Raw genomic sequence first — 23,447 nt, 5'->3', positions numbered from 1 at the left:
TGTGGGGATACTGAATCATATCACGCATAAGAAATTAGAATAAAGAAATTATGATTTGAAAAGTATATGTTTGTCCATTTAGAAATAGAAAAATTATAGCCTGTCCTGTCGGTGTCGCAATATTCATAAACTGCATGTTTCTTGAGAAAAGAAAATTGCTTTCCAATTGGTTAGTTCAAGTCCGATGGGGAAAAATAACGATAAGAAAGTAAAACTTTCAAAACTACTTGTTTCATGTGGAAATCGTTGTCATGACACTATATGATTGCTAACTATAATGTTATAAAAAATGATGAAAGTGCTTTTCTAAAAACCCACTTTTATGCTAAAATAATTTCATATCTTCGAATTACATATTGAAAGTAAATGAAAAATATATATACACTTTCGAGAAAAAAAGGAGTACTCATATATAGATCCGCTATAAAATTGATATATTCATATTTTTATAAGTTACGGATGTCTACACTAAATAATTATTATTTGACCATGAGCCAAAATTACTTTCAATTTCCAAACACGTCCTAATTAAATTATCTTCGTTTTCATACTATATGAGGATGATAATGATCATTATCATTTGACCAAGAGAACTTTTGATATAGAGAGAACAGGGATCTAATTGTCAATAGTTTTAATATTTATCATTTCTGTTCATATAAATTATTCATTCATGGCCCCTATGGTACGTAGGTAGAAGAGTCAAAAGTCTTGAAACAGCTGCTCAACAACACAACAATGTTGACCGATTGACATAATTAAATTAAAGACGCCATGCATGTTCGCAAACAAAAGAAAAGTAATAATAAGACTGTTAGATTTCTAGCTTTACCCAAATTATTTAATATTACAATTAGGGTTTTCGATTTATGATTATAGTCAAATCAGAATTAGGATTATATCGAATCGCTACAGTGTAAAAAATTAATTATTTTTAACAATAAGAAATAAATTAATTCTAAATCTATAGTGCAATAAATAAATTAATTCCAAAGCCATTTCTCTTAGATCTTCTTTCTCTCTCAATATTTCTTCTCTCTTTTGTCTATGAATTCTCAATTTCTTCCCTATTATTCTTCTTGATATTCTAAAATATTTACTCTAATCTGGCCTATAAACCCATTAAAGTCCATAATATACATATTCCAAATAAAAGTGATGATTTAAAAATTTTGTTTTTTCATGCGTCAATGGCGGCTTTCCACTTCTTCCAAACAACACGCTAACGAAAATACACGCTAATTTAATTGGACCATTTCAAAGAACCTAGACTTGTGCACAAAGCCTGGAGAAAAAAATAATAAGTCCGAAACAACAATGAAGACTCAAAACACAAGCTGCTTAATCTTTTGAGTCATCTGATTCATCGATTGTTATATATAACCACTTTGTGTGTGTGTTTTTTTTTTCTCTGCTTCTTCATAAAATCCCTTGATTAAGCGATTTGTTTGTCTATAAAACATGTTCATTTACAGGCTACTTAGCCGTCGTGTCAAATCAGCTATACTGGCACTTGTTATTTTTATTGCTACATTCTTCATCATCTATGAAGATACTGTGATCATTTCTAATGATTCTCTTCACTCTGCTGCTGGTGCTTCGAGGGCTATAAAAGTTTTGGAGAAGTTCCAAATAAGTAATAGGCCGCTCTTGTCAATACAAGAAGAGACAGACAAAGCTGATAGCGGAAGTTGGAATTCTTTAAAGCCTCCGTTTAATGTCACAGAAGATGAAAGAACTGCTTGGTTTCGGAAAAAGCTACCGGAGTTTGATATTCTTAAATCGGATAATTTAACAGAGCAATTCCACGGCCGTGTTCTTGAATTTTTTAGCCACGAGTGTGAGCTTCAAGCTTTCATGACATGGATTTCGCCGGCGAATTTGTTCGGGAAAAGGGAGGTTTTGGGCTTGGAGAGCTTCTTCAAGGCTCATCCGAACGGATGTTTAATGATTCTGTCGAGAACTCTCGACACCCCAAGTGGGTACAGAGTTTTGAAACCGTTGCTTGATGGAAAGTTCAAAGTTGCTGCTGTGACGCCCGACTTGTCGTTTTTGTTCAGAAACACTCCAGCTGGAGCTTGGTTTGATGAAATGAAGAGTGGGAATAAAGACCCTGGTGAGATTCCATTAGCTCAGAATCTATCTAATTTAATAAGGCTCGCTGTTTTGTACAAGTATGGTGGTGTTTATTTGGACACAGATTTTATACTCTTAAAAAGTTTTGAAGGGTTGAGGAATTCAATTGCGGCACAGAGCATTGATGTGGTGTCAGGAAATTGGACTAGACTGAATAATGCTGTGCTCATTTTTGACATGAACCACCCACTTCTTTTCAAATTCATTGAGGAATTTGCTGCCACTTTTGATGGAAACAAATGGGGACATAACGGCCCTTATTTGGTTTCCAGAGTAGTGCAGAGAGTACAAACTAGGCCTGGTTATAATTTCACAATCTTGCCACCGACCGCCTTTTATCCAGTTAACTGGAACAGAATTGGAGGGCTTTTTAAGGTGCCTCAAAACCAGGCTGATTCCAGATGGGTAAATGCAAAGCTGCTTCAGTTGAGCAGAGAGGCTTATGGAGTTCACTTGTGGAACAAGCAAAGCAACAGCATCGCCATCGAAGAGGGCAGTGTAATGGGGAGAATGATCTCACAGCATTGTGTCATTTGTGATCAAATTTACAGCTCTTAGAAGAAGATTTTTCAGGCTGAAACAGGTGATGCTTCTGCTTTGAAGTTAACAGACACATAGGGTACATATTATATACTCTGTCCTTGATAGGCCCTGCTAGGGGTGGGGCTAGGGCTAGCTAATTCTTATTCCTTTGTTTAATTAGTTTACTGATCCCAATGTACATGAGATGTGTATTATTATTTGCAAATCTTACACAGAGCAAAAAGAAAAGAAAAAATAATGTCTGTATTTTATGTATTTGTATAGGATTACAAGGGTACAAAAATAGCGTTACATTTTTCTACCACAAATCATAATCTTTAGTCTTCTTAATCTCAGCCTAAATCTAAATCCTCTAAATCTCCAAAAACCAAAACCCGGCAATCTTCTAAACGACTTTTTTCTCCTCAATTTCCGGTGGCTTCCAATTATTTCTTTCTTGTTCTTCAAGTCAGGATCTTCCTTCCTGAAGCTACTACCATCAGAAGCAAAATTACTTAACCCCTCATTGCTGGGATCAAATCTTGGCCGTCCGATCTGCTTGATTGATTCCCATGGATCATAAGCTTGTTCATCGTCAGCATCACTGCCCCATAATAATATAGGCTTTGACACAGGTGATCCACTGTAATTATCAAAATAAGTACTCAAACTTGTATGTTCCATATCAAACAATCTCCTTAAAGAACTGCTTCCACCTTTCATTAAATCTAAAAAAGTGCTTTTCTTGCGACATGAAGATAAAGACGAACATGAAGCTGATGAAGATGATAGCGACGACGACGATGAAGAAGACCAATACAAAGATTTCTGATGCTCTATTATGTGCCTGATTTTTTCCCTTTGAGCTCCTGTCAACCAACAAATCTCCTCATCATCTTCTTCTGTAATCTCTGATTTCATCATTAGCTAAGCGGGTAATTTTTTTTTTCCCTTTTTTGGGTGACTAAGAAACAGAAAATAAGAACAAGGGGAAATCTGAAAATATTCCCTTTGTATAAAAATAATTGCAAAAGCTGGCCATCGAAAGCACTTTGTGATTCATTTGTCTTAAGGAATTTGGATTTTTGCATTACAAAAAGACAATACTGGTGCACGTTAGCTTATTCTAGAATCTGAAGGTAATCTTTTAGGTACGCAAGTGTAACTAAAAATATAATATTAGTTAATAATTGAAGCTTACTTTGAAAACCAGCTTGCCAGCCAATCTTAATAATAAAAGTGTGCACCAAACAAGTAATTACTCGAATGATTTATTCTAAATATGTTTGATTGTATAGTAAATGATCTGTACACATATAATGAATGCTCTTCTTAGACTACAAAAATTATATTTGAAGAAACATGAATCCAAGTTGATATTTATTATTTATAAGAGAAAGTGTTTAAAGTCTAATTTTTTTCTTTTTTACAAACAGTGACATTTGATTGACTTGTTCGTTTCTAAATATTAAGTAATTTTTTTTCATTAATATTATCATTGTTTTTTTAATTACGTATTCAAACATAATAAATTAGTTTAAACAGCAACACCAACAACAACAACATCAACAATAGCGGTTTAGTGGTGATGGTGCATGTGGTGGCATGGGTGGTGGGTCAGAGACAAAGTCTTGACAATGGAGGTAGAACAGAAGGATGCTAATAGAACTTTTTTTTTTTAGACACAATAAAATGTATTTCAAAATTTTTCTATTTCCAAATACGACTCACAAAAACTCGTTCTTCTAAACTTCTAATGATTCAATTAGATGCCATCCATACATCAAATGGAAGGATCTCCTCCCCTCTAACATAATTTTGTATCATAAGAGTCTAGAAAATAAATTTTAAATAAGTTATATTTTATGACAAAGTACCATTTTTATTTTTCCTTTAAATGTGAAAAATTCAATTTACAGTATCCCCTAAAGTCTCAAATTTCCCCAGAACAGCCTCTGATTTCAAATGACACAGAATCTAATCTTAAAAAAATTTCTATACACCATCATCATATTCTAAACTAATTTAACACGGAAGATATATTTGTAACAACTCTTTTTATGCAGATTAGGATTACAATTCCTTATCCTATTTAGATTAGTTTTAGTTTAGTTATTGTTAATATTATTTATTTTCTTTTTCTCAATGTTTTAGCAATTAGTTTTCTTTTTTCTTAAGTTTAGGATAATTGCTAATAGTTTAAGATAATTGCTAGTAGCATGAATAGACTTATCGTATAATCTTTGGAAGCAGACTTGCCTTCAATAATATTTTCAATTCTCAAAGCTCTCTATATGAATTTTTAAGTTCAATTAATTAGTTATCGGTATTATGTGGAATAAACGAATTTTAACCTCCTAAATCTAAGGGTATTCTTGAGAATCAACATAAATTTAGACTATTCTTTTATTTTAATATTCTAAAGAATTAATAAAATATTTACTTTCACAGCATTACTTTTTGCTTTTTCACGTCTGACTCAACTCAAATAAGCGTTAAACCTAAATTAATGTTAAATAAATTACCATCAAATCTTGATTCTTTGTGCGCAGCCACAACTTTCTCCTTCGCAAAGTCAACGAATACAACATGCATATATACAATATGCAAAACTCGACCCCATGTTCATACAAACTTCCGTTTCATTACAAAAAAGGAAAATGTTGAATTGTAAGGTCTTTGGCCAAACTATCAAATCACCAATTTTCTCGACACTCTCATTCGTTCTAATCGTTTTCGTCATCTATGCATGCAGCTCCATTTATAAAGTTTCTCTTTATCCCTCACAACTTACATCCATTCAAATCAGAGCCCCACAACAAGCAGCTCATAACAATGATGTACAAGCTGCTGCTAACAAAACTCTCCAAGTTCAGGCAACATCTCCTCCTCTCAAAGTTGATCAATCAAGCATCATTGTCGTGTCAAATAATCTGACTGAGCAAATAAATATAGAAGAACTAGAAGAAGAAGAACAAGATGGTGAGGCTCCGGATCCTCTAATTCCACCAGCCAAGGTCACAAACGAAGAAAGAATGGAATGGTTCCGGAAAAAGCTACCCGACCTCGAGGTTCTCAAGTCAACAAACTTGAGTCGATCGTTTCACGACAGGGTCGTGAAATTCTCTAAAAACCAATGTGCAACTCAGTTCTTTATGATATGGTTCTCGCCAGCTCGAACATTTGGGCCCAGAGACTTCTTGGCTGTAGACACTCTAATGAAAGCCAACCCTCAATCTTGTTTAGTACTTATATCCAGATCTCTCGACACACGTCGTGGGTATAAAATCCTGAAGCCATTACTCGACCGTGGGTTCAAAATCCTTACAGTCACTCCTGATTTGCCCTCTCTGGTTAAAGATACACCGGCTGAAGCTTGGCTGAAGAAGATCAAAAATGGAAAAATTGATCCTGGTAAAAATCCATTGTCAATTCATCTGTCTGATCTTATAAGGCTAGCCGTGTTGTACAAATACGGTGGCGTTTATTTGGACACAGATTTTGTAATCCTGAAAGATTTCAAAGGCCTGAGGAATGCTATCGGTGCACAAGGTGTTGATCAGGTGACACATAAATGGACAACATTGAACGGTGCAGCTATGGTTTTTGACAAGAGGCATCCAATTTTATTCGACTTTTTACAGGAATTTACTACCACATTTGATGGTAGCAAGTGGGGACATAATGGGCCATACCTACTTACGCGAGTCATTCAACGAGTAGGAAATACACCGGGATATAACCTTACGATTCTGGGACTTAAGGCTTTTTATCCTGTAAATTGGATTCAAATAAACGGATTTTACAAGAAACCGGTATCGGAGGAAGAATCAAAATGGGTGGAAGAAACGGTGCTTGAGCTGAATAAGGAGACTTATGGATTACATCTATGGAACAAAATTACAAGGGAATTAGTTGTTAATGAGGGAAGTGTTATAGATAGATTGATTAAATCTCACTGTCTCATTTGCCGAGACGCCTATAATTCTTAAAGAATTTTTTTTAATGTGATTGCCAATAGCCTTTAAATTATTTGATTAAACAATTTGTAAATTTTTGTTGCTTAAAAAAAAAACTTATTAATGTGCATTTCATATTTCCAGTTCATGTTAGCTCATGTATATATAGTTTTTTTTCCTACACACATCTCAATAAGTGCAAAAAAATCAAAATTAAATTAGGTATACGGTACATACAAACAATCAATTCTAAAAGGTTATATATATATATATATATAAGAAATAAATGAGAAAAATAAATCTTAAAAACGGAGCAACCGCGTTGTTAATTATTGGAAAAGTCAACTAGAGATAAGAATCAATAAATTCTTTTGGTGGATTATAATTAAATAGAAAGGACAAGAGAACGAGAGAGATTTAATAACTAACATGAAGTATGAACTTTTTAAGCATTGCGTAACTTATACAAATAGTACAAATTTCCATAAATAATGATCATAAAAGTTGGCAGTCGATGCCTCAGTCATACATGGTTTCCTGTCGATGTCATTTGGGGAATAAACCTTACAAATATCAATTAATTAGAAGTTAAATTAAATTAAGGATCCCAAGAATAACCAATAATATAATCATCAAAGATTCGATGACGGGAAACTAAGCAAAAGTATGGTACTCTTTGATTAATTGATTTAATGTTTTACAAGCTCCATATGCCACCGCGTTGGGATGGCCGAGTTGGTCTAAGGCGCCAGATTAAGGTTCTGGTCCGAAAGGGCGTGGGTTCAAATCCCACTCTCAACAGGCTTGCTTTTTTAAGCCTTAAAACAAAGTAGCATTGTAATCGGCTGTTTAATAAAGTAGTATAGTAAATTTGTAATAAAAAAGCAAACTAGTATTCTATTCTAAAAAGTGACACTTCAACTCCTAATGCAAACCTAGATCATAGTTGCCTTAGCCAATATATGCAAATACATAAGCATTGGCCCCAATAATTATTGATATAAAGAGTGAACAAAGGATTGAATTATGATTTATAGAGACAACAACTTAATATAAGCTAGAGAATTAATAATAACTATTAGAGAAGTCCTTTGTTACAGAGAGTCTCTCGGCTCTCACACTATACTCTTTGAGTGTGGCTCTCTCGTGTGTGTGTGTGTGTGTGTCAACTAAAAGATAAACAAAACACATATTTTAAGTCAATGTATTTTATCTTGTGGTATATTAGAGTTCACGTATGTGTGTGTAATGTATTATTCTATCTTTTTTTTCTTAGGTCTGTTTGTAGTTGTTCTTCGTTAGAACCATGAGAAGTTGAAACACGACTTTTTTCTAGCCCATTAGTGCTTTAAGAAGACTTCGGCTCAATCTGCTAAATCTATTCAAAGGGACATATCAGTAGCCATATAAGTGCTCTACACAGTAATTTTTTGTGCATTTTCACTAGGGTGACGTTTATTTTTTTCTCTTAAATTGACATATTTATTTTTTAGTTTGAATCTCTAATAATAACTATTAAATTATTTTCCAGCTACAAAGTATGAAAATATAAATTTTAAGTGTTAAATAATTAATAAATATCTCAACGAACATAATTACAATGTTATTTTAACATAACAAAAATTATGTTCAAGTGATTATAATCCTTTAATATTCTAATTAGAATATATTAATCAATTTTATTGTAGTTTTATGATATACTGTATGAAATGTATTCATAAAAAGTTGTAAAGATAAATAATGTTAATTTGAAGAATATAAAAAAAAATAATATAACAATAATTTGTTATTATATTATCATAAGTTATGGAGAAAAATATCAATGTTAATCAGTAAGTTTTATTTAGATAGGATAAAACAAATTAATTAAATAGGAATATTTTGAAGAATATCTTTTGATTGATGTCATTCAAACTTTAAATTAAACAAAAAGCTAAAAGCTGACTTAATAATTTAGTGGCTTAATGATAGAAAACTTTTATTAAGCTAAAGAAACAAATAAACTTAACAACTTAACTAATTAAAATTAAGTCAATTAAATCATTAAGTTAAAAAAATGCTTCTTGTTGATGCAAATTTTCAGTCAACTAGAGAATTAATTTAGATGGAGGGATATAATAAAAAGATATAGTGAATTAACGTGATTCGGAGAGAAAATAAATCTTTTATTAAGATCGTGATTACAATTCAACTTTCCCTCTCTTTACTACTTATTTAGTGCTCGTCCCCATCCAATCAGGACCTTTGCCTTTATAGCGTTCTACAAATAAAATCATTTTCTAACTTAAACTCTACCTAATTCTCCTCTATCCCCTCAGATTTGAATTACAAAATATCTCTATCTTTTTTTTATAGGTTATACCCGTGTCAAATTTTATTTAATTTACTTCTGGACCAAACAATGTCCTCCATTGTTGACTTTTATCTTGCTGGGCTTGATTCAATAATATCCCCTTTATTTAGACTTGATTTTTTTCTTTGTGGTCCATAATCTAAAACTAGGTCAAGGGCCCCTTATGAGTTATAATCTTGCTATCCTCCATTCCTAGGAACCATGACTCCTGCTCCTCATTCTTGGGGGAGATAGTTCCTAACTCTCCATTCTTGGAGGAGCATGGTTTTACTTCTTAAGGAGCATGACTCTTGCTCCTTATTATTGGGAGCGTACTCTCAATATGCTCTTTATTCTTAAGGAGCGTCCCTTTTTACCGCATACCTTTATTGGTTTTTTATATTTTCTACAACAGTTGCTCCCCAGCTCTTAGTTTTTTTTTTCCACCAGAACCAGAATCATAAGAGCTCAAATTATTTCTCTTTCTACCCATTTCTATATAAACCATCCTTTGCACCATTCGCCCATCGTGTGGAGTTTCAATCTTTTGGCTTTCACTTTCCTTGGTGAGTGTCTTTTCTTTTCTCTCTATTTTTAGAAATTTCAATGTCTTCTGATTATGAAAATAACTCTAATTCTTTTTAGCATGAATACTTTGAAGATGATGTGATTACTATCATATATCATCCGACCAACCACCCCTTGTTCTAAATTTTATTTCTGCATTGTTTGTTCTCGTTAACTAAACTAACCTCCAATCTAGCACCGACTGGTCCATCGATGAGATGGGGAATACAATTTCTGAAAAGTCCATTTCATCTTTTAGAGTCAAATATGAAATCCCAAGTTTAGTTGAACTTAGAAAATCGCAAATTGGTGAGCTCGCCAGCCAACATCCTCGTAGGGTTGTTACCTTTCATCTTGATTTTTTTTTTCGTTATGGCATTAGGTTACCATTGCATCATTTCTTGAGATATATATTGATTTGCCTGAACTGTGCCCCGGCACAACTTTCCCCCAACGAATGAGCTTTTCAGGTGATAAAGGCTCCCCTCTTAGGGGTTGGTATTATGTTTTTGCTTGAGCTAAGTCTCCTCTTCTAATCATCTAGGGCAAATCTCATGATGGTTCTTGGAAAGATTCTTAACTTTTTGCCCTAGTGGATTGGGAGGTAGGAAATTCTCTTGATATGTATCCTCGGTATCAGGGTCAAACCCACTTTTCTACTCTAGGTAGCTTTATATGAAATTTCTACAGGATGTGTTTTTTTTTATCAGTGTACTTACTCTTTTTTTTTTTTTACAGTATCATGGGGTTGCACCCCTATTGGGGGAAAGCTGTGCCGGGGCATAGTTTAGGCAAACCAACATGTATCTCAAGAAGGGGTGCAATGGTAATCTAATGCCATAACGAAAAAAATCAAGATGAAAGGCAACGACCCCATGAGAAGGTTGGCTGGCGAGCTCACTAATTTGAAGTTTTCTAAGTTCAACTAAACTTGGGATTTCATATTTGACTCTAAGAGATGAAATGGACTTTTCAAAAATTGTATTCCCCACCTCATCGATGGATCAGTCAGTGCTGGGTTGGAGGTTAGTTTAGTTATTGGGAACAAATGATGCAAGAGTAAAATTTACAACAAAGGGTAGTTGGTTGGATGACAGTAATCATCATCATCTTCAAAGTACTCATGCTAAAAAGAGTTAGAGTTATTTTCAGAATCAGAAAACAAGGAGAAAAAAAAAACACTCACTAAGGAAAGTGAAAACCAAAGGATTGAATCTCCACACGATTGGCGAATGGTGCAAAGGATGGTTTATATAGAAATAGGTAGAGAGAGATAATTTGAACTCTTATGCTTCTAATTCTAGTGGAATAAGAAACTAAGAACTAGGGAGCAGCTGTTGTAGAAAATATAAAAAATCAATATAAAGGTGTACGACAAAAAAAGATGTTCCTCAAGAATAAAGAGTATACTGAGAGTAAGCTCCTAAGAATAAGGAGTAAGAGTCATGCTCCTTAGGGAGCAGAACCATGCTCTCCCAAAGAGTAGGAGTCATGCTCCTCAGGGAGCATGAATCATATTCCCTCAAGAATGGGAAGCAGGAATCATGCTCCCCAAGGAGCAGGAACCATGCTCCCCAAGGAGCAGGAACCATGCTCCCCCAAGAATGGAAAGTATAAGTCATGGTCCCTAAGAGTGGAGGATAGCAAAAAGTCATGGATCCTAACTCATGGGGTGTCCTTGACCTAGTTTTAGATTATGGACCATATAGAAAAAGCCAAGTCTAAATAGAGAGGTTATTGTTGAATGAAATCCAACAAAATAAAAGCAACAATAGAAGACATTGTTTGGTTCATAAGTATATTAAATGAAGTTTAACACGGATACAACCTATAAAAAGAAAGATAGAAATATTTTGTAATTCAAATCTGAGGGGATAAAGGAGAATTCAGAAGAGTTTAATTTAGAAAAGCATTTTATTTGTTGAAGGCTATAAAGGCAAAAGTCTCTCATAGTATGGGGACGAGCACTAAATAAGTAGGAAAGAGAGTGAGAGTTGAATTGTAATTGCGATCTTAATAAAAGATTCATTTTTTCTGCCGTGGACATAGGCCAAAGGCCAAACCATGTTAATTCTCTATGTTTTTTTATTATATTGCTCCCATCTAAATTAATTCTCTGGTTGACTGAAAATATGCGTCAACACTCTTTAACTCTTCATAACAATCAAATTTAGGTAAAGACAATGGCATTATGTGATATTTTATTGAACTTCTTTTTTCATAGCCTCTTTCTACAATTCATCAACGATTTTTATCTTGACTTTCTCAAATCCAATTTCCTTAACTCGTGATCTTAAATCAATGACTCAATAATCAATCCTATCATCAGGGCCCAATGCTATCATCGGGGCCAGGGGTGGAACTATGTTGACCAGTTGAGGCTTGGCCCCCAGGCCAAAGAAATTAAGGAAAACAAGGGGGTCAACTGCAATTTAGCTTTAGCTTTATTGTTTGGCCCCTCATATCAGTCATATGATAATATAATGTGGCCATATTGATACTTTTTCATTGAGAAAGACTTTCGATCTTGACATTCTCGTCATCATCGAGATATTTGAGTTCCTTTACCCGTAATTGTAACTCAATGATTCAGTTCTGACACCCCAAACAAAATTCATTGCATAGTTGTAGTGAGCTACTAAAGAGCGAGAAGAAATTGTAAAGCTTTTGGTTGTGAGAAATGCCATAAGTGAGCTTGTGAGGAGGGGGAAGCTTTTGATTCATGCATGTTGCATCAACTTGTTGGCCAAGGTTCATATTTTTTCTTCTGTTTGGATCGCACTTTTAAAATTAACTTGGAGGCCGGCTCTGTCATTAAGGCAAAAGTCAAGCCAACTTGCTTATTACATCATACAATAAAATGGATTAACTCAGTAATTGAATACTATCATTTCCAAGAGAGGAATTATGCTCAAATTTTTGGACAGTAATAACATCTTTATTACGGGTTGAAAAAATTAGTCATTAACAGTATATTACTTAATTATAAGTAACGAATAACATGTCAAAATGAGATTAAAGTTTCTCTTAATCGAAATTTTCCTAAACTTGTAAAGATCTTGTGTCACATGTACTTTAGTATTAATGTATGAATACAATCTAACAAATTTTCTTTTTAAATTTATTAACCACCATTCACTTAAGTGGATTTTACTCCAGAGAAAATCAGACCATAAGAGATTCCCGATCCATCAAAATGGTCGAAAAAGCTTCGAAAAGGACTAAGTTGATGAACCTCTAATGCTGGGTATCCTAAACATTTATTTTCCATACATCAAATCTTCCCTGTGAACGCTATCAATTCACGTTTAGATCATTTTCAAACTCAGCAATATATAAAGTTTAGGCCATAGTACATGCAAAAACCACATTGTTCACAAAGCTTCCAGAGAAAAACTTGAGTCTATGCAAAAACCACATTGTTCACAAAGCCTCCAGAGAAAAATTTGAGTCTTTCTATACATTAATAGTAGCTTGGTTCAGGGAATTCATCTAAAGTCTTGAAGAAATATGTATCCAGTATTCTCTACGTAAATTTTCGATCCCTCTATTCAACTCTAACGGCAGTGAGAAATGAGCCTCTTACAAGACGTTTGACTATATGCGACCCAGTGCCTTTATCCAATAGATTGGATTAAGATAACCCGGCTTTTCAAGAAACCTAAAAGCAGAGGAATCAAAATGGGAAGCAGACATGGCGCTTCAGCTATGGAACAGGAGAACAAGAAACAATAGCCATTGAAGAGGGAAGTATCATGGAAAGGCTTAATAGAAGATCACTGTGCCATTTGCCAAGGCACAGAAGTGATGAAGCATCTTGAATTGCAGGCATACAATGAGAGCAAAGAAGTAGTCAATGGATAAATCAACGGAAGTGCCGCAAACAAGTAAAACAAGAAAATATATTAAGTACCCTTAAGTAAATTTTGTATCACAAAAGTCTAGAAAATAAATCATATTTTACGACAAATTAAGTACCATTTTTATTTTACTTAAGATGTGAAACATCCAATTTGTAATATCCCCGTAGAGTCCCAAATTTCCCTAGAGCCGCCCCTAACTTCAAATGACAAAATCTAATCTTGTGAACCAAAATTTCAATACATAATCATGCTGTTCTGAACTCATTTAACAAAGAAGAGATTTCTAACAACTCTTTTGATTCGTAATTAGAACTAGTATTGTTCCTTACTCTTTTTAGACTAGTTGACGTTTCTTTATTGTTAGTAGAATTTAATGGTTTTGGGAAATTGCTTTACTATAAATAGACATTCATCAAAATCTATGTTCCTACAAAATTTCCATGCATCACCAAAAAAGGAAAAAAAAATGTTGAATTCCAAGGTCTTATTCGTTCTAATCGTTTTCAGCATCTATTCGTACAGCTCCATTTCTATAGTTCGTCTATATCCTTCAAAATCTATATCCACTCCAATCATCGAAACACCACAACCAACTCATAATAATGATGTACAAGCTGCTGCTAACAAAACTCTCCAAGTTCAAGCAACAACCCTTGCTCTCAAAGTTGATCAATCAAGCTCCATTGTCGTGTCAAATAATGTGATCGTGCAACCGATGAATATAGAAGAACTAGATAAAGAAAAGCAAGATGGTGAGACTCCGGATCCTCTAATTCCACCAGCCAAGATCACAAAAGAAGAAAGAATGGAATGGTTCCGGAAAAAACTACCCGACCTCGAGGTATTCCAGTCAACAAACTTGAGTCGAGCGTTTCACGACAGGGTCCTGAAATTCTCTACAAACCAATGTGCAATTCAGTTCTTTATGGTATGGCTCTCGCCAGCTCGAACATTTGGGCCCAGAGACTTCTTGGCTGTAGAAACTCTAATGAAAGCCAACCCTCATTCTTGTTTAGTACTTATATCGAGATCTCTCGACACACGACGCGGGGACAAAATCCTGAAGGCATTACTTGACCGCGGGTTCAAAATCCTTGCAGTCACTCCGGATTTGGCCTCTCTGGTTAAAGACACACCGGCTGAAACTTGGCTGAAGAAAATTAAAAATGTGGAAATTGATCCTGGTGAAAATCCGTTGTCAGTTCAACTGTCTAATCTTATAAGGCTAGCTGTGTTGTACAAATATGGTGGCGTTTACTTGGACACTGATTTTATAATTCTGAAAGATTTCAAAGGCCTGAGGAATGCTGTCGGTGCACAAGATGTTTACCAAGCGACACGTAAATGGAAAACATTAAATAGTGCAGCTATGGTTTTTGACAAAGGGCATCCGATTTTATTTGATTTTTTACAGGAATTTGCTACCACGTTTGATGGTAGCAAGTGGGGACATAACGGGCCATACATGCTTACGCGAGTTATTCGACGAGTAGGAAATACACCAGGGTATAACCTTACGATTTTGGGACTTGAGGCATTTTATCCTGTAAATTGGGTTCAGATTGAAAGATTTTTTAAGAAACCGGCGACGGAGGAAGAATCAAAATGGGTGGAAGAAACGGTGCTTCGGTTGAGTGAGGAGTCATATGGGTTACATCTATGGAGCAAAATTACAAGGAAGTTCGTAATTAACGAGGGAAGTGTTATAGATAGATTGATTAAATCTCATTGCATCCTTTGCCAAGATAGCTATGATTCTTAAAGAATATTTTCTTGTAATTGCCAATTTGCCTTTGTGTCGAAACATATAAAATTGTGCAAGTTTGCCTAATAATTCATGATAGGTCCAAATTCGGTGCGGAGCTGACTTCTTGCTCAGTTTTTAAGCTGTCTTCTTTTACTATCGGTGGCTAAGATTTGTTTCCTTTTCATTTTTAGTTTTTATGTATCTAAAAAACGCATTGTTATGGGTTGAGATGGCCAGATTAAGGTTCTGGTTCTAAAGGCGTGGGTTCAAATGGCAACATTTTTAAGCCACTAAAGTGAGAAGCATTAATTAATTATATAGGATAGGGTAACATCTTTAAGCCAATAACTTTTATAACATTTGCATTGAGTCTCCCAAGCAATCAAATTGAGTTAAAATTCATGAAGAAAACTGACCATTAAGTGATGAAGCTTCTTCCATTGAGAGCATACACCAAGGCCAAAGAACTAGCCAATAAAGAAATCAAGACAAGTGTCTCGTTTTGGGAAAGACTCTATCCTTTTGTAGCTTGAATAAGAAACACTTTTACTTGTTTTTGAGCTACACACACACACACACACAATTTTACTTGTTTTTAAGCTACCACGCACATTTCCTATTTCACTCTTTGGATTAATGGTGTGTTTACTTGTGGGTTTGGGGAATGGGAATGAAAGAATGAGAATGAAACCTATGTTTACTTGGCAAAATGTAATTTGAGAATGAGAATAAAATGTGTGGGTTCCACACAATTTGGGAATAAGGAATGAGAATCTCATTCTCATGGAGGGGTTGAGAATGAAAATGAAACATATATTTACTTTTCTATCATTCTAATTTTTTCATATTTCCTAAATTACCTTTGTTCAAATCACGAATAATTTATTATTTTAAATGTCATTAATAATAATAATAATTATTATTAAATTTTATTAACTTTATTATTTTAGTTATTATTAATATTATCATTATTAACAATAAAAATAATGATAAAAATAATTAATTTATCATTATTAACAATATTATCATTGTTGTTGTTGTTGTTGTTGTTATTATNATTATTATTATTATTATTAAAAATAATAATAACAATAATTAATAATAACTAAAATAAGAAAGTTAATAAAATTTAATAATAATAATAATAATGTAATTTTCATTATCTAGATACATGTATAAATATTATTATAAAAAATGATATTAAATAATAATAATAATAATAATAATAATAATAATAATAATAAATGATAATAATGATAATAATAATGATAATATTAATAAAAATAATATTAACAGTAATTCATAATAACTAAAATAATAAAAATAATAATAATAATAATAATAATAAATGTTAATAATGATAATATTAATAAAAATAATATTAACAATAGTTAATAATAACTAAAATAATAAAGTTAATAAAATTTAATAATAATAATAATAAATGTTAATAATGATAATATTAATAAAAATAATATTAACAGTAATTAATAATAACTAAATTAATAAAATTAATAAAATATAATAATAATAATAAATGTTAATAATGATAATATTAATAAAAATAATATTAAAAATAATTAATAATAACTAAAATAATAAAGTTAATAAAATTTAATAATAATAATAAATGTTGATAATGATAATATTAATAAAAATAATATTAATAGTAATTAATAATAACTAAAATAGTAAAGTTAATACAATATAATAATAATAATAATAATAATAATAACAACAACAACAACAACAATAATGATAATATTGTTAATAATGATAAATTAATTATTTTTATTAATTATTAATACTATGGGTATTTTGGTAAATTGATTTCCATTCCCATTTATTTTGCCAAGTAAACATATCAATGACATTCCAGTACATTCTCATTCCCATTTATTTTTGTCAAGTAAACATTGAAATCTCATTTTCATTCTTCATTCCCATTTATTTTTGTCAAGTAAACATTGAAATCTCATTCACAATCCTCATTCTCATTCCAGCCCATTGTAATTCCTCATTTTCATTCCATCACATTCTAATTCTCAGTCCATTCTTATTCTACCTCATTTCCATTCCAGAAAGTAAACGCACCATAAAAGTCTAAAAACAAAACCTATTTGACTTGAATCTTAAGGAAGTCAAAAGTCATTGTAGATGATCACTTCCAATTTTACAACCATAATTAACAAATTTCATTTAGCAAGGTGCTTGAAGAATAGTGCACACTTATGCAATCTAATATAAGAGCTTTGCACCACAACACATAATATCTAAGCAGTTCCAATAAACCAAACCTCAGCAACCTTGTAATCATTTTTTTCTAATCACCTTGCACAATCTATCTTCTGCCATTCTCTTATTTAAGCCAATCTCTTCTACCATGAAGTACATTCAAAGCAGAACCTACAAAATCCATCAGATGCAAGAAGATAGGTGGGTCCATTATACATAGTGAATTAACGGATCATGATCAAGTACTTCAGCTTATGTACCATTGGCACATAAACACTTACTTATGGGTGAACCACTCTAAAGTGTAATCCTATATATCTGTCAGCCGACTATATTCTTCTTTTCAGAAGATCTCACTAAAGATATTCTTTTTTCGTTCATCCATTCTAGCAAATTGCAACTTCATTCAAGATAAAAAAAGCAACATATAGGGAAACAAGATGAAGATGAAGACCAAAGTACATAACTTTTTATACCCTATGACCTGTATCAACACTTTCCCATGTCATAATTTTTTTGTACTTCATGTCGACCTCTCCATCCTTCTCTTATATTACCTCCTAGAGTAGGCGTTGTTTTCACGACTACTATAAGAATATTCTCTGCAACTACAAATTCATATAGCAAAAGCAATTACAAGAACATAAATGAGAATTCATTAACTCGTAATAATAATAATAAGCATCTCAAAGGTAGCACTGCTAAAATTACAATCATGGAAGCATTTCTCAATCAATTAGAGAACAAAGACTCGTCGAGGCCGATATGGATTTTCTCATCATCATCAAACTAGTCTTTCCTTGGCGGAGCGGAGGGTGCCGCCACTCGGGGTGGTCCTCAGCCCTTCTTCTTGTCACGCGACCTTGCCCGATAAATATATTCAAACGCAAACAAATTCCTTAAGCAACCAAAAGAAATGTTTAGCTACAGTTGTCCGACAGTAATCCTGGGTCCCTCAGCTTTTGCCCAAATCACATAGTATTTAATGAAATCCGCTACTCATTATCAAACAGTGAGAAATAATACAAATACTTACGTTGCCGAAGGAGTGATTGAAGCGCTTTCCTTTGGCTGTTTTCTTGTCACCGCGGTCGCAGTAAACTGAGTGATTAAAGAAAAGCAAAAATTAGGGAAATTGAAACAAAAATTAAAAAAATAAAATAAAATAAAGAGGGTCAAAATGGTTAGTAGACATAGACTGTAGGGGATTGAAGGAGAGGGAGTAGAAGGAAGTGAAAGTGAGCATTTGAGGTTGAGGGGTGTGCCCAGAAGTTGAGATTGAGAAGAGAAAATGCGAGATTGTGGAGTTATTGGTACAACTCCCACTAACAGCGACACATTGCTGATTTGTTGTTGCCTCTTTGTGAAAGAAAACAGAATAAATGTGTTTGGCAAGCAAGAAAACACAGGAAAGATGAAGAGAAGGTTAAATAGAAACTTGTAAAAGATTCAATATTATTCCCAAAGCTGCATTACTGAAATGATTTTGGTTACATATTTATATACATTGACCTACAAGATTCATGCTACTAATCTTTTATTCACGCGTGCATTGTGCTGAAAACAAAGTGAGCTTAATAATTAATTTTGCCAGCCAGGCTCAATGAGCTGTTCTGGTGTTTGCTGTTATATGGTACTATTGTGCTTTGTATTAAATGTAATAGCTAAATCACCCCCCTCTCAAGCTGAAATGTCCTAGATAAACATTCAGCTTCTTCTGCGAGTAATTAAATTGTTTAAAGGTGAGTGCTTTTGTGAAGATGTCTTTTAGGCACATAACATATATACTTCTATTTACTTTGTTGCAACTTTATCTCTGATGACGTGTATGTCCAATTCAACATGCTTGGTTTTAGCATGATAAATTGGATTACATGCCAAGGCTATGGCCCTTTGATTGTCACACCGCATGATTGGTGTTGTATCAAGCTAAATATGCAGGTCACTGAGGAGAGATTGTATTCATATCACTTCGGAGGCAGCATGAGCTAAGGCTCAATAGTCAACCTTTATTCTTGATCTTGAAATTATTCCTTGCTTTTTAGAAGACCAAGAGATTAAATTTGGACCAAGATAAATTGCGAAACTAATTACTGACTGCTTATTATCTTGATCATAGGCCCAATCTGAGTCAGTAAAACAATGTATCTGCATTGCTCCATTGATATGAAGTTGGAGTTCAAAGTGCTGAGTACCATTTAAGTAATTTAACAAGCTCTTGCAAGCTTTCCAATGCTAAGTTCTTGGATTGGACAAAAATTGACTTAGTTTATTAATTGAAAAAGTAATTTCTGCTCTTGTGAGAGTGACATACTGCAGTGCTCTAATGATACTTCTATATTGAGAAACATTATCAATAACATCCCCTGAGTCTTTAGTAAAATGGTGCCCTTTACATATAAGAGTGGGAATTGGACTGCAACTGATCATATCATGTTTAGCCAAAATATCTGCAATATATTTTGCTTGAGACAAATGAATCTCATTGGCAGGCTTTGTGACTTCAATTCCTAGGAAATAGTGAAGGTCTCCTAAGTCTTTTAGAGCAAAGGTCTGATGCTTTTTTATGATAATTTTATGAATAATAGTAACATTAGAACCAGTGATAATAATATCATCAACATAGACCAAAACTAGAAGCAGGTGTCAACTATTCCATTTGTAAAAGAGTGAGTTAATAGATTTTGAGTTTTGAAAATGCCACTGAGAAATCATTGTAGTTTTAAACTTGTCAAACCAAGCTCTAGGAGCTTGTTTTAAGCCATATAATGCTTTGTTTAGTTTTCAGATGTAATGAGGTTTACTAGGATCAACAAACCCCTCAGGCTGATACATATAAACATCCTCTGTCAACAAGCCATTAATGAATGCATTATTCATATCCACCTGTCTTATAGTCCGTTTATTTTACACTGCCAGGCTAAGAACAATCCTAACTATTGAGGCCTTAACCACTGAGCTAAAAGTTTCAGTATAATCAATCCTATATGTTTGATGGAATCCTTTTGCAACAAACCTAGCTTTGTATCTTGAGATGGAACCATCTGAGTTATATTTAATCCTGAACACCCACTTGTTTCTCATGATTTTGACAGGCACTGTAAGTAAGACCAATTCCCAGGTCTGATTTGTCTGAAGAGTTTGAAACTCTTCTTGCATTGCCTTAAACCATATTGGATAAGATATTGCTTGAGTGACTAATGCAGGTTCTGATGGTTGTGCTAGCAGAGCTGAAAGGTAAGATTTTGGTTTAAAAATGATATTTTTTTATCTAATTATCATGGGGTGACCAACTGGTGCAGGTGGATGAAGCTTACATGGTGGTGAAACATGTGAATAAAATAAAGAATTATGAGAAAAATGTTGAGAAGAGGAGAAAGCTGAAGATAGAGAAGAGGGAGGAAGAGATTGATGTGAGAAATATGGAGATACATGAGGTGAAACATTTGGAACTAATGCTACTAGATGTGCTGTAATTTGAGTGATTGAAGGAATATGATGCTGTAACTTTGTGATAGAAGAATTGTTTGCAGAATTTGATGAGAGAGTCAATGAACATCTTTCTGTGATTGAAGAAATATCCAATTCAGGATCATAAGAAGAAGAGTTTTCATAAAAAATAACATGATTAGAGATGTAGACCTTCCCTGAGGAATTGTAACCAATGAATACTCGCCTTCTTGTTTTAAATCAAATTTATGTCTATTATAAGATCTAAGAACTAAATAGCAAGCACAACCAAAGGTTCTAAGGAAGGAATATGTTGTCTTTTGTTTGAATAATTTTTCATAAGGAGAGATGTTATTTAAAACAGGAGTAGGAAGTCTGTTGATTAGAAAGACAGCAGTGGGGAATGCATTCCACTAGAATTGTAAAGGTAAATTGGCTTGTGCTAATAATGTTAGACTAGTATCAACTATTTACCAGTGTTTCCTCTCAATTTTTCCATTTTGATGATGGATATGAGGGCTAGGATGTTGAAAATGTATCTTTGATGAGGAAACCAATGAAGAAAAGGATATGAATTCCCTTCCCCAGTCAGTTTGTATAATTTTGATATGAAGTTGCAAATGTTGTTCAATAAGCTGTTTGAAAGTAGTAAAAATTTGAAGTGCATCAGATTTTGCACTTAATGGAAAAATCCAAGTAAAACATCTATAGTCATTTAAAATAGCAAGACAATAACTATATCCTCATGTAGAAGAAACATGAGAGGGTCCCTAAAGTTTTGCATAAAGTTATTGCAAAGGTGTTGTTGTTTTAGTTTCTACTGCTACTGAGTTAAAATGCAGCATATGATTTTCCCTAAATTGACAGGCATTACAGAAATTTAAATGCTCAACTTTATTAAAATCAGTGAAGTCATTACAAGTTTTGAGTACAGTTCTAAGTGTAAGACTTGTAGGATGTCATAACCTCCTATGGAGGAGATTAACATTTAAAGATTATACTATAACTATAGATAAGCATGACTTCTTATTCAATTCACAAGAGTTGAGAGCATCAAAATTTGTAGAAGGAAAAATAGAACATGACACAAAGAGTGATTCAGGCGTATTAAAAACAAAATAATTGATAAAGGATGACTGATCTGCACCAGCTTTAGTAGAGGAACTTTTGACTTTATATAATCCATCTTTAGCAATAGCTTTGAGTAGGAAAATCCCTGTGCTCTGAGCTTTAATAAAACAAAGATTTCCAAGAAATTCAACAAATAATAGGATTATCAGTTAAAAGTTTTGAAATACTGAGCAAGCTTTTACTGATATAGGGTACATGAAGAATATGATTTAAAAGTAAAGGTTTAGATCCTATTAAAAAAAAAACGTAAAGGTTTAGATGTAGATGTATCAAGCAACTCTGATCCAATATGTTTAATTTGCAATGCATTATCATCACCAACAAATACTTTTCACTACCAAGATAAGCTTGAAAGTTAAGCAGCTTACTTAAGTCATTAGTGATGTGGTTAGTTGCTCCACTTTCAATGTACCAAGAGGGGTCTTCAAGAAGATCAAGAGATGGAGCAAATGAAGCTGAGGAAATGGATGCATTTGATAAACCACTAAAAGTGTTTTTATTAGTAAAAATGAATGCTCCAAAGTTGAGTGAATGATAAGCTGAGTGAGCTACAGAGGTGTTATCAGAATACACAATATTTCCTTGGAAAATAGGACCTCTTGGTGAAAAGGAATTGCCAAAATTGGTTCCAAATCCCCTGCCAGCACTATTGAAAGACCTTCCAAATTGTCCTTAATATGGTCTAAAACCATTATTAAAGTTCTCTATGCAATGGTTTCTTTAAGGAACAAAAGATGGATTAAACATGTTCTTGCATCTATTAGCATAATGTCCTGGAATGAAGCATATTTGACAAATGACTTTTGAAAAATTGCCACCACCAGTAAAGTAACCAGATTCAATTCCATTGAAACCCTTGTTTGAACCTTCATTGAAACCTCCATAACCAGAACTACTTCTTCCTTCAAAATTCTTCTGAAATCCACTATTATTCTTTCCTAAATATGAATCCCTATGTGCAACATTAATGTGAAATTATGCATAACATCACTAGCTATCTTTCCTTTCTTTTGTTCAATTCTGTTTTCATGATTCAGAAGTAAGGAATACAATTCATTTAAGGCAATTGTCTCTCCTCTGGCCAAAACAATAGTAACTAAGGATTAATTGTCAGAAGAATCAAGTCCAATTAGCACATGCATGACAAAATCACTTATCTCAACTGGTTTGCCTGCTAAGGCCAAAATGTTTGTTATGCATTTGATCCAAGCAAAATAATCAGCCATGTGCATATTTATATACATTGACCTATAAGATTCATGCTACTAATATGTTATTCACATGTGCATTGTGTTGAAAACAAAGTGAGCTTAATAACTAATTTTGCCAGCTAGGCTCAGTGAGTTGTTTTGGTGTTTGCTGTCATACGGTACTATTGTACTTTGTATTACATGCAATAGCTAAATCACTAACACTTTGGTATATTCAATTATGAGAAGCTTAATTGGGTGTTTTTAGTTAAGAGTAAGAAATAAGTTTTAGTGTGGTAATATTTTTTTTTCTCT

At 33.3% G+C, this 23,447-nt stretch overlaps 3 protein-coding genes and 1 non-coding gene across 6 annotated transcripts; all 4 read left to right on the top strand.

Annotated features, from left to right (window-relative positions):
• The first annotated feature begins 1,255 nt into the window (after positions 1 to 1,255).
• LOC102619808 (uncharacterized) lies at positions 1,256 to 3,607 on the top strand. Of its 3 annotated transcripts, XR_008055840.1 has the most exons (3): positions 1,256 to 2,719; positions 2,944 to 3,293; positions 3,417 to 3,607. XR_008055840.1 is itself a non-coding variant. In XM_025100209.2 (2 exons), the coding sequence occupies exon 1, from the start codon at positions 1,462 to 1,464 to the stop codon at positions 2,692 to 2,694; it is 1,233 nt and encodes a 410-aa protein (XP_024955977.1). In that variant the 5' UTR covers positions 1,256 to 1,461; the 3' UTR covers positions 2,695 to 2,719; positions 3,417 to 3,607. The 3 variants fall into 3 exon arrangements, 2 of the variants coding, with proteins under 2 accessions (XP_024955977.1, XP_006480989.1); XM_025100209.2 differs by lacking the exon at positions 2,944 to 3,293; XM_006480926.4 differs by lacking the exon at positions 3,417 to 3,607 and having other exon boundaries at positions 2,944 to 3,365.
• Positions 3,608 to 5,224: 1,617 nt separating this feature from the next.
• On the top strand, positions 5,225 to 6,727 carry LOC102612578 (uncharacterized protein At4g19900-like). The gene has a single exon (XM_006481342.4). The coding sequence runs from the start codon at positions 5,280 to 5,282 to the stop codon at positions 6,648 to 6,650; it is 1,371 nt and encodes a 456-aa protein (XP_006481405.2). The 5' UTR covers positions 5,225 to 5,279; the 3' UTR covers positions 6,651 to 6,727.
• Positions 6,728 to 7,337: 610 nt separating this feature from the next.
• TRNAL-AAG (transfer RNA leucine (anticodon AAG)) lies at positions 7,338 to 7,418 on the top strand. Its single transcript has one exon. It is a non-coding gene; the product is annotated as a tRNA-Leu (tRNA).
• A 6,427-nt stretch (positions 7,419 to 13,845) lies between these two features.
• LOC107177427 (uncharacterized protein At4g19900-like) lies at positions 13,846 to 15,141 on the top strand. Its single transcript, XM_015531200.2, has one exon. It carries the CDS (start codon positions 13,846 to 13,848, stop codon positions 15,139 to 15,141), a length of 1,296 nt encoding a protein of 431 aa, XP_015386686.1.
• Positions 15,142 to 23,447: the final 8,306 nt, after the last annotated feature.

Source organism: Citrus sinensis, chromosome 6 (assembly GCF_022201045.2).
Source record: "Citrus sinensis cultivar Valencia sweet orange chromosome 6, DVS_A1.0, whole genome shotgun sequence".
In the NCBI taxonomy this organism is placed as follows: Eukaryota; Viridiplantae; Streptophyta; class Magnoliopsida; order Sapindales; family Rutaceae; genus Citrus; species Citrus sinensis.
Note: the sequence above shows the minus strand (reverse complement) of the source record. Positions and strands in the feature narration are given on the sequence as shown.